General features: G+C 51.3%; 1 protein-coding gene across 1 annotated transcript; it reads right to left on the reverse strand.

Moving 5' to 3' along the window:
• Positions 1-2,484: 2,484 nt before the first annotated feature.
• Positions 2,485-8,552, reverse strand: MCIDAS (multiciliate differentiation and DNA synthesis associated cell cycle protein). Its single transcript, XM_007118839.2, has 7 exons — positions 8,436-8,552; positions 8,252-8,348; positions 7,980-8,071; positions 4,648-4,720; positions 3,894-4,105; positions 3,183-3,293; positions 2,485-2,925 (listed from the first exon to the last, which is right to left on the reverse strand). The coding sequence occupies exons 1-7, from the start codon at positions 8,550-8,552 to the stop codon at positions 2,485-2,487; spliced, it is 1,143 nt and encodes a 380-aa protein (XP_007118901.2).
• Between the last annotated feature and the right edge of the window lie 2,663 nt (positions 8,553-11,215).

Genomic DNA, 11,215 nt, shown 5'->3' on the forward strand with positions numbered 1-11,215 from the left:
TGGTTTGTGGGCTCATTCAGCATAGGGAAGGCCGTAAAACCACCTACTACCACACACAGAAGTCTTGATAGCTCTTGTAATTTTTTAAATTCCAGGCATAAGACAAAGAGAAAAATACATATAGATAATTTTTTAAGTTTTCTGTCATTGAAGCTAATGCATTATGAAGATACTAACTGAGGAGTGGAGAGGAAAAGAACTTTTAACAAGCTGATTGTTTCTTGAAACAAGTTTAGGGGTTTTGGTTTTGTTTTCTGTTTCTTCTGATGCTGAACTGTAGTAACTTTATATTTACGCTGATGAAAAGAATTCTGGGGGCTTCCTTGGTGGCAAAGTGGTTGGGAATCCGCCTGCCAATGCAGGGACACGGGTTCGAGCCCTGGTCCGGGAGGATCCCACATGCCGTGAAGTGGCTAAGCCCGTGCGCCACGACTAGTGAGCCTGTGCTCTGGAGTCCGTGAGCCACAACTGCTAAGGCCCACGTGCCTAGAGCCCGTGCTCCTCGAGAAGAGAAGCCACCGCAATGAGAAACCCACGCACCGCAACTAAGAGTAGCACCCACTCGCCACAACTAGAGAGGGCCTGCGCGCAGCAATGAAGACACAACACAGCCAAAAATAAAAATAAATAAAAGTAAAAAAAAAAGAATTCTGAACCATCCAGTGTTTTTTTTGTTGGTTTTTTTTTTTTTTTTTTTTTTTTCAGCAGCAATGAAGACACAACACAGCCAAAAATAAAAATAAATAAAAGTAAAAAAAAAAAGAATTCTGAACCATCCAGTGTTTTGTTTTGTTTTTTGTTTTTTGTTTTTTTTTTTCAGTACGCGGGTCTCTCACTGTTGTGGCCTCTCCCGTTGCGGAGCACAGGCTCCGGACGCGCAGGCCCAGTGGCCATGGCTCGCAGGCCCAGCGGCCATGGCTCACGGGCCCAGACGCTCCACGGCATGTGGGATCTTCCCAGACCGGGTCACGAACCCGTGTCCCCTGCATTGGCAGGCAGACTCTCAACCACTGCGCCACCAGGGAAGCCCCATCCAGTGTATTTTTTAAGAGTCCATTTGTTAGACAAAGTATGAGGAAATGTGCTCTATTTTATCACTTTCTTGTTTGTTTTCAAAATGGCCATTTAAATACAGATAACAGTTACACGGGACAAACTGGAGAAGCAGGTTCAGCCAGCCTGCCCAGCTCACCTGTTACCTGATCTCTCCATTCAGATGGCATTCGGGTGGCAGAACCAGCAATGTGGTGTAACAGGGTTGGACACTTGCCCATGCTGAGTCCCCAAACGCAAGAAGCAACCCTCTTGTTGAGAACTGTGGAGGTTAGGACAAATCACGACTTGACATACTCTACTAACAAAATTTCACAACAGAGTAGAAAAAGGAAGCCCACGCAAAAGGGGATAAAGAAAAGGCAAAGCGAAGGCACCATATAACACCTAAGTTTTTCTTAGAAGATGAAGCCAAGAAATATAAAACATAAATGTGTACCCCAGTTTCATCCATGGAATTCAAATAGATAGTTTTACTTTTACCAAGGTTTCCACACTTGGTTTCTGCCCCCCAAAAATATGAACACCCTAAAATATGCACATTCTTTTTCATGTGGGATGTACCATTTTCTTAAAACAATGTGTGTTTCTTACTAAGTTTGCTTTTTCCGTGGTTATTCTGTCTAGACAAATAAAACTATACATAATTAATATAAACATTTATCAGAAATCTTACAAAATTATGTAAATGATCATTACAAACAAACGTGTTTAGCACCTATTTTGTCAATAACCCATCAACTATGAGAATCTTCGCTTTCCTCTGTTTTATTGCCTGCCCTAAGACAAGGGTTTAGGAATTCCTAACCCTAACCTCTCCTAATTTTTTATTCTGGCAGCTAAAATGAAAGATTCCAATAGTAACAAAATTAAGTGATCAGGGGAAGTGAGTGATGTATTGTAACGTTCACCCAGAGACCTGGCCTCTGGACCTTAAATCTTTAAAAGACTAGCGAGAGCACTTGGAAGGTTCCCATGACGCTTCTTTTTGTAGAAAATTGCTTAACTTCTTAGAGCCCCCTTTTGCTTCGTATGAAAGTAGGGCATTATTATAATTATAAAATACCTAAGTGGTTTTTAGGTCCCTTCCAGCTCTAAAAAGTGCGTAATTCAAAGCTGCTAAAAATAAATACTTTAAAAATTGACTGTGATATATAAGCATATGTATACACATACATATGCACGCACACACACACACACACATACACACACGGTTTCGCTGTGAAAAGGGGAGGGACTACACAGTATGTTGTACCAGAATTTACAGTGCATCAGTATCAAAACGTTTTTGTTCCTGAAAAAAAAGTTTCGGGCTGTCGTCGGCCCTGCAAGTGGAGTTCTTCTGAGAAACCAGGTTTCAGCTACTCCCGTTTAGCCTCCAGGCGCTTCAGTTTGGATAGAGGGCAGTGTTTCGGAGGACCACATCCCAGCTCAACTGGGGACCCAGCGGAATTTGTAACCCCCGTTGGCTGTCCGGATGGTGAAGGCATTGCCCTGGGGGAAGGCGAGGGTACGGATGGTGCTGTGGCTGCGGATGGAGGTGCTGAAGGAGCCGCCCTCCTCCAGCTCACTGTGGCTCAGGTTCAGCGCGCTCCGGCTGCAGTCTGTGCGCAGCCCCCGGAAGGCGCCGTGCAGGTTCCCAGGCCTGCCGTCCGTGCTCGGGGGCTCGGGCTGCAGCCGGAGCCGCTTGGGATCGCGGCTCTGCAGCGCTTCATCGCAGCGCTCGGAAATCTCCCTCAGGATGGCGTCCACTTCCGCGCAATCCTGCCCCGCAGCGCTGAACAGTTCCTCCAGGCTCCTTTTGGAAGTCGCCTTGAGCGGGATGGGCTCGGCTGCCCCCCCGAAATCCCGGGACTGTGTGATCATCAGCTTCTACAAAAAGATGGGGAGGAGCGCCGCCCTGGGGCCAGCCGGACTCGCCTCGTGCTGGGCGCTCAAAGGAGACCTCGGCGCACTTCGAACCGCGCGACTCGGCCGACTTAGGCAACGCCTGCAAAAGACTCAGCGAGCTCCCAGCCGTCCTCTCCGTTCCCCGACCCCCGCCGGCTCCCAACACCGGGAGCTGGGTGGGAGGTGCACAGAACATTTCCGACTTCCTGCAGTGTTCTACACGAGCGCGCCCCACTTACATCCAGCACCGAGGCCAGGTGCCGTGTCCGACTGGCGAGTTCCTTCAGTTGCACGTTCCGCTCCTTCAGTGAGGCGATCTCCTCCTGTTTCTGGGTCAACGTAACGTGCAGCTGCAGGAGGAGACCCAAACATTCAGCGATAGGCTACCGTGCTCGGTCTCGTCTGTACACGCTGCATAAATTGAACCCAGATCCTAACGTCTAATTATAAACTGGAGCCCCAAGGACGTTCACACTGGTGAGAATGATTATTTATTTATTTATTTTTACAGAGCACTTAAACAAAATGTTTCTCAGTTAATCCTCAGTGTAGCGGTGAGGAGTGCTGACTTGGGCAACAGGCAGATATAGAAGTTCAACCTTCCTATAAGTCAGTTTCCTTATCTGTAAAATGGGGCTGGTAAAAGTATCTAGCTCAATGGCTGTGAGTAATTAATGAGGAAAGTAAATTGGTAAGCACAATACCAGGCATATAGAAAGCCTTCAATAAATATTGGTGGCCCTATTAAACATCTGGTGGGTAAGATTATTCCCACTTACTGACGTTGTAAACTGAGGTAGAGCCACTGGAGCAACAGCAGCTACGTAAACTTGTCCACTGGTTCTAACGTCCAAGGCGGCTCATTCCCACTCCTGCAACCCCACCTCCTCCCGGAGCCCCATACCCTGCCCCCACCCAAGGACTCCTGGACGCCAGCCCAGTGTCCCTACTTGATTATTCTCCACGAGTGCGTCCCCCAAAGCCCTCTGGTTCTGGTCGGCCACCTCCTTCCAGTACTGCTCTGGCGGGGGCACGTTGGGAGGGCGCAGCGGCGGTGACTGCAAGGCTTGTGGGGAGAGACAGGGACCAAACGGCAGTACGTCGCAAGGAGAGAAGGGGAAGTCTCCGCCCGCCAGGGGAGGCGACATCAAAGAGGATGAGTCTGATGAAGAGGAAGAGAGGGAGGTGGGTTTGCAGCCTCAGACTCGTGCCCAGCTAACTGCAGGGACAAAATATCACGCGGGTATAGGGTTTACGTGATTTTTCTTTATTAATAAAGCACCCCTCACTCTGCAATCCCTACGATCCCCAGGCTCTTCCTGATATCCTGTACGTACACAGCAGGTGCTCAATAAATGCCTGTTGAGATGATCTGAACTGAATTTCCACGGTGGCCAGGGCAAACTTGCCTGAAGTCACACAAATGCACTACTCTGCACACTCCTGTCACTCAGCGTCTTCCAGACCACGTCACAGCGTAGGGTTCTCTCTCCCAGATCTCACACGGGCAAACTGAGAAAGCGCTATAGATCCAGCGACTCATCTTCTCCATTAGGAAAAGGGCCAGACCCTTTGATGAGTTGCTGGCGAGTCGTTGACAGGTACAGGGTTTACCACTTTCAGGACCACGAGATCCGAACTAGTCAGATTTGAGGGGTAGAGGACACCCCCGCCGTTATTGAACTGCAAAGAGATTGCACTTGCCTGCAATGAGATCATCCACGGTGTCTCTGAAATCCTGCAGATCGAAGTCCGCCGCCGTTTGCAGGGAGTGGTTCTGAAACAAACCAGAGGTACAAACTAGTTAATGTTGAGTCTGGCGGGTCTGGAACACTTCCTAGACCGACCGTTAACCTCCCGGGCTCGATGGCAGGTCTGCATGCCCTCGCGTTCGCAGCGGAAACTTGTACCTGAAAATCAAAGCCCTGCCCGAGACACGGAATCCAGCAGGCTTGCACTGCCATGGTGGGGCGAGGGACGCACGAAGCGGGGACCCGGTCGCGAGGGTCCTGCCGGGCGCTGAAACTGCGCGCTGCTGCGTCGCGCGTCGGTCCTTCTGCGCGCAGCGCAGCCGCCCCGCGCCCGGCCTCTGGCTGCCGGCACAGTCCGGCGCCGCCTCATTGGCCGGTCACCAGCCAACCAGGCGCGTTGCTAGGGCGCCCGCAGACCTCCAGCCCCCACTTACATCCCACAGGCCAAGGAGCCACAGCTCTAAGAGCTGGGAGCATGGCGTACGAACACACCGTCCTTCCTCCCAAGACCCGCCAGCGTGCGGAGGCATCCAAAGCAGTAACTCGAGTCCACATATCCCGCCAAGGCTCAGTCACAGCTAAACCACCTCTCCCCACACAGAAAGAGAAAAGGTAGGCTAAGATATGAGGGGCCAGGGATGCTATGGAAAGTGCTTCTGCTCAGCACGCAGCCGGCGTGGCCCCTCTTGCTCTTCTGTTTCTCAAAAAGTTGGAGTTGACTCTTCCCGTACGGCGTGATGCATCTCCAGCATCTTGGACTGGACACTCTCCTGGGTTCCTGCAATGTGCCTGGGTGCGTGAGACGGAAGGAGACTGTAAAAGGCTGGTGACCAGGAAACTTCTTATTCCCTTAATTCGTGGACAGAGTTGACACAAACTTTTACATCGAGTCTCTCTGTTAATTCTCACACCAATGTAGGAAGTAGGCAGGACCCAGGAAGTGACTCCTCCCATGATGGAGAAGCTGAAGCTCAGAGAAATCGCGTTGTTGAAAGCCACCCAGCTCTGAAATAGTGAAACTGGAGCTTCTGTCCCAGAATGCTGGTGCCTATTTCAGTCCTCTTTCCTCTATACCTCATTGCCTCTAGCTTTTATTTCTCTTTCAGGAAAGCCTGGCTTCCACTGAAGACAGTTCTGGGAAGGGGAAAGAAGCCTCTCAAGGAGCATGGTGTGAGGGGTGCATCCAGTATGCCCATCAGAAATATCTATTCTACTGATTCCACTATTATCAATTTTTTTATTCCTTTGGATTAATCATATTCTTCTCCCAAACACCCTTCTTTACTATTCAAATACTTCTGAGAAGAGGAACTTATTCTGAGTCTAACTTCAAAGAATGTACAAGTATCAGTTTCCTTCAGGGAGGAGAGCTTCAACCAGGGAGACCTCTAGCACCAGTTGAGAACTGAGTCTGTAAGGGGAAGGGAGCTTAGAAAGGAAAGACTGAGGGCCCCAGACAAATCCTGAAGCACAAGTTCTTCCCTGGTTGAAGGAGTCAGAAATGAGACATTTCCCAAGGGCTCAAAGGTCTCCCTCTCAGTAGAGAAAAGCCCTTACCATGAGGAGACTAGAGGCCAACTCTCAGGGACAGCCACCCAGGAAATGCTTCCTCCTGTGCTATTCCAGGTCTTAGCCCATTCTGGACCTCAAACACTTTTAGAGCACTTCCTCTCTCTGTCCACTTTCCCCAACAGGAAGGAGAAATATAACCAGAGTGTGCACTGGCCAGGGGGTTCCCCCACAGAATCTTCCCCTAGGGATATATCTCCTTCTGTACCAGTTCTGCCTTCCCATGGGAAAAATCCTGGACCTCTTGCTTGGGCCATCGGGCATGAGCTCTGTCCTTGAAACTGTGAATCCTATCTTCCCAATTAGGTAAAAACCTGGCATTTCTCCAACACAAACAGCAGCCAAAAAACAAAAACAAAACAAAACCAAAAAACAACGCAGAGCATGATGTCAAATTTAAGTTCTGTATACATAAGCAAAAATTCAGCAAGAGCCTGCTTGGTTTTGTTGTTGTTGTTGTTTGGTTTGGTTTGGTTTGGTTTGGCTTTTTTCTTGCAAAATAAACATGTTGGAGTAAGGGCATGATGTAGCCCTCTGGGTCCGTTGAAAGATGCTCATGTATTGTCTTTTTTCATTTGAGCATCCAGACCCTAAAAGAACAGAAGAATGGCCTTTGCAGGGCAATTCCCACTCTTACCTGTTGCCTTCACAATCTCTGCTCTCAGTTGCCACCTACCCTGAGTCTCCCTAGGCTCTATCCCAATTCTAAGAGGCACTTAGAGAGGCCCTGGGAAGCTTTGCTCCACCACCCCAACCCCAGTTCTAGGAGGTGGTCATTTCCTCTGGAGAGTTCTGTACTTGGTCTGTTCCCGTGAAACCTCATAACCCCAGCACCTGCTGCCAGGACCCTGGAACTGGCGCCCTTCCTGGAGGTTGCATCTAGCTATTCATATCCATTCATATGCATCGATGGATGCATTCATATCCATCGATGAGGCAGGCTTCTGGCCTCCCAGACACCAGTGCTGGGAGGTGCCATCATCTGGCTGGGGAGTCTCAGCCCTGGCAAGTGGTAGAAGTGGGATGCAAGTAAGAAGATAGGTTTTTGGGGGGAAATGCCTCTTTGCCCCATGGGAGTAAGTGACAGCAGCCTTTGCAGGGGGCGAAAAGGACTTTTATAAAGTGCCCAACTGCTGAAGGGCCATCTCTGTAGAGAGCAACATTTTCAGTCAGATTTCTTCGAGTCCTTTGTCACTCTTCCCACTTCCTCCAAATGTAAATTCTCTTCGTTTTTTCCAGTCTTGATCGAGAAGTTATTCTCCAATCTCCACACTCCTTAGTCATCCAGGGAATGAAAATGGTTAATGAATGGCCAGGAAAGGCATGTTGGGAGAACAGATAGGTGCCCAGAGAGCAACTTTGCTCCCATCTACCCACCTGGTCCCTCAGTGCGCAACCTCCACGTTGCTTTATCGCAGCTCCAAGGAATACATGGGGAGGGGAATGGGAGACCCGTCTGGCAGGGGAGCCCTCCAGATGAGCTTCCCTATCCAGAGTTGGTCAAAACAGTTCTGAGAATGCGGCCACCGTTAACATACTAGGAGGGAGGAGGAAGTTCTAATCCTCGAGCCTTGGATTTCTGCATGACATCTCCCCCCGCTAGCCAGATGTGCCTGCGCTCCCCACCCAAAAGGATTCTTTGAGGAAACTCGAGAACTGACTCCCGAATCGCAGTTTGGGCTTCGAGAGGCCGCGAGTTTCCACCAGGAGAGGTACCTGTGAGGCAGCCGAATTACCACTAGGCGGCGCGTCGGACCCGAGTAACGAGGAGCAGTCAGCGAGGTCCTGCAGGTCTATGGTGGTGAGGGCTGCATGGGGAGAACCGGAGACACGCGCCGGGCGGACCCTAAGCCTCCCCGCAAGGGCTCGCCGCTGGCATAGCCGCCAGGACTCCGAAACCCCAGGGAGAAAAGCTCTTCTGAGCCCCGCGCGCCCCACCCACCTGGCGCGGGGAACCCGAGGGGTCGCGCAGGGACCACCGGTATCACCTGGCAGCGCAGCGGGCTCGGCGTCTGGAGGATCCTCGTACACCGACAGCGGGTTGCTGCCGCTGCTACCGAGAAAGAGCTTCCGCGCAGGGGCGACCTAGCCGGGCACAGAAACGGCGAGCGCGGGTCAGCCCTCACTGCCGGGAGCGTGAAGACCCTGCCCGGCTCCGTCCCGCGGCCCCACCTTCCTCTCCAGCTTCCCGGGCTTGCCGAACGGCCGGCCTCGCGGATCCAGCATCCTATTGGGGCAAATGCTGTCGAAGGCCCGGCGACCCGCCGCGGCGCCCCCGCACGCCTGCATCGTGCCTCCCGCCCGCTTCAGGCCTGGAGCCCCGCGTCGACTGCTCGGAGGCGGCGGCCGAGCCGGGATGGCGACCCCACACCCAGCGCTCCCGAGGCTCTGAAGCCGGCCGGAAGTCGGGGAGGCGCGTGGCCGGGGTGGGGCTAAGGGGCGACTGTGTAGGTGAGGAGGGAAGGCGGGGTGGAGTAGGAGGACCGCCGCGCGGGAGGGGCGGCTCGCGCCTGAGCGCCAGTGGTGGCGCCTTCAGCCCCGGACAATCTGTGCGCGGGCGGAGGCGTTAAAACCCAACCTGGCAACGCGGCTTCCCCCGGGAGCCGCGAGCGCGGGGCCCGGGCCCGCGAGCGCTCTTTTGGCTAGCGTTGGCGCCGCAGCCTCCCGGCCACGCCATATAGGAAGGGAGAGGAGGGGAGGACAACCCCTACTGGTCCCTAACGCTGGGTACCGCCTTTCCGCGTACGGACAGCGGGAATATGGAAAAGTTAACGATTCTTACTTCATTTTCTTCCCACGCCAGCCACAAGGCACGAAACAAACTTGGAGTGTCAACTGCCAAAGTCAGACCCCGGCATTTGCCCCGCCATGTAGGATTTGCTGGGGATGTATTGTAGAAGTCCAGCAGGGACTCCCCAGAACAGCCCCAGATTACGGAAGTCCCCTCCCCCAAGGCTCGGGAGCCCTCCTGGTTTTGACATCCACTTGGTCTGATGCCTAGAGCCCCGCTCCGTAACCCTACCCGGCACTTCCTCAGGCAGCAGCACCTGAGCACAGCCTTTAAAAGAGAGGGTCACACATGTCCACAGTGGACAGCCCCAAATCCCCTAAAACCCGCTTTCTTCCCCGGAAGCCTCAGCTGCCGCTCGAGGCATTTGGTCACTCTCTGTACAACAGGCCTGGCTTGCTCAGCCGGAGTCTTGGCTCCTTTTCCCAAGCCGGAAGCCTTTCCCAGGAAGGGGCATCTCTAGATCCTTGGGTGAGGGGTCTCTTTCAGGACCACTATTATATCCATACAGTTTGAACAATCATCTGAAATTGAAATCTTTGTGACCCCCCTATTGGGCACCTTAAATTGGTGCCTTACACCTCATAGGAGTAGTGAAATACCCTCTTTTATTTGCACCTATTATCTGGATTAATAAACAAGATTCCCCTAACAGTGATGAAAGCAATCCAATGATATAGTTAGAATAGACTTAGAGACACTCTGAGCCATCTATAGATGCAGGAACCAGTGAGGTCAGCCAGCTAGAGTTGGTGTGGTGTCGCTGATGGTGAGGAAGAAGCTCTGGCTTTAGGGTCGGAACCCAGGCTCCACCAGATACCTGAACCCCAGTTCTTTTGGAAAAACATAACACTAACTTCAGAGGAGTTGCTGTGAAGATGAGATTGTTTATGTAATGCGACCGGTGCTTGGTGTGGATAAATTAATGTTGCTGTTTTGAGGCGCCTTTTCAGCTGCACCTCCAGCCTCCCACAGCCTCTTGCTGGCTTTGTCTCTTACTTCCTCTGGTTCCTGAGTAGCCTAGCCACTAGTCAGTCCATTCCCCATCCCTATCCTTAACGACTTCCCAGTCTGTAAAAGGAGTGGGGAAGCTCTTAGCTGAGCTTTGGGGAGATCTCTACACATAGCAATATCCCAAACAGGCCCATTTTCCATCAATGAGTTCCACACTGGAGTAGAAAAATATGGGTATTGTGCATAAAAATGTACAATAGATTGTGGCAACAGGAGCTGGAATAGCATGATTACATGATTCCTGGTCTGGATGATTCTGGAACCAAATCCCCCATATCAATCTTAGCTGAGTAAATGCTGGTGAAGACAACTCCCCCCAAAATCACTTTTGCAGAGGTACCCCATCCCCTAATAGCCAGGTTGAGAGCTCCAGATATTTTGGAACTTGGAACAGGTGATATGATTTTCCTCCTCCTTTTCACCATCACAGGCCAGCTTTTCCTCAAACAGCTCAGGGATCACCACTTCCTTCTCCCTGAGCCAAGGAGGAGAAAGTTCCTGGAGAGCTTAGCATATCAACATATCAGGAGAGAAGGGTTCGTAAGGGGCTCCTGTCTCTGGAGAGTACTTGGGTGCACAAGAAGTGCAAGGAAATTTCTCTAAGTATGTTTTGAGTTTGCTTTTTATTTGTGCCATTTGTCATACATTTAGATTTATTCTAAATGCAGTAGAACATGACTGAGTTTATTCCGCCAAAACTTTATTTTTTCAACCATACAGAAAATTTGAAAAACACAGTACAATGAACAACAGTAGCATTAACATTTTCCTGTATTTGCTTTATCTCTATTTTTACACCAAGTTTTTTTTTCTGTGTAACTCCTCCCCCACACCCCATCATTGTGCAGGCTGCCACCAGCCTTTTTTTTTTTTTTTTGCTGCGTTGGGTCTTTGTTGCTGCCCGCAGGCTTTTCTCTAGGTGCCGCAAGCGGGGGATAGTCGTCGTTGGTGCCCGGGCTTCTCATTGGGTGGCTTCTCTTGTTGCAGAGCACGGGCTCTAGGCTAGCGGGCTCTAGGCACGTGGGCTTCAGTAGTTGTGGCTCACGGGCTCAGTAGTTGTGGCTCGCGGGTTCTAGAGCTCAGGCTCAGTAGTTGTGGCACACGGGCTTAGTTGCTCCGTGGCATGTGGGATCTTCCCGGACCAGGGCTC

The sequence above is a fragment of the Physeter macrocephalus genome, chromosome 8, assembly GCF_002837175.3.
Source record: "Physeter macrocephalus isolate SW-GA chromosome 8, ASM283717v5, whole genome shotgun sequence".
Lineage (NCBI taxonomy): Eukaryota > Metazoa > Chordata > Mammalia > Artiodactyla > Physeteridae > Physeter > Physeter macrocephalus.

Excerpts from the sequence above, each read along its gene's own strand:
- MCIDAS (XM_007118839.2), bottom strand. The coding sequence starts at position 8,552 with ATGCAGGCGTGCGGGGGCGCCGCGGCGGGTCGCCGGGCCTTCGACAGC. Across the intron at positions 8,072-8,251 it reads CGAGCCCGCTGCGCTGCCAG|CCCTCACCACCATAGACCTG; the intron begins GTGATACCGGTG and ends CTCCCCATGCAG. Across the intron at positions 2,926-3,182 it reads ACCTGGCCTCGGTGCTGGAT|AAGCTGATGATCACACAGTC; the intron begins GTAAGTGGGGCG and ends ATCTTTTTGTAG.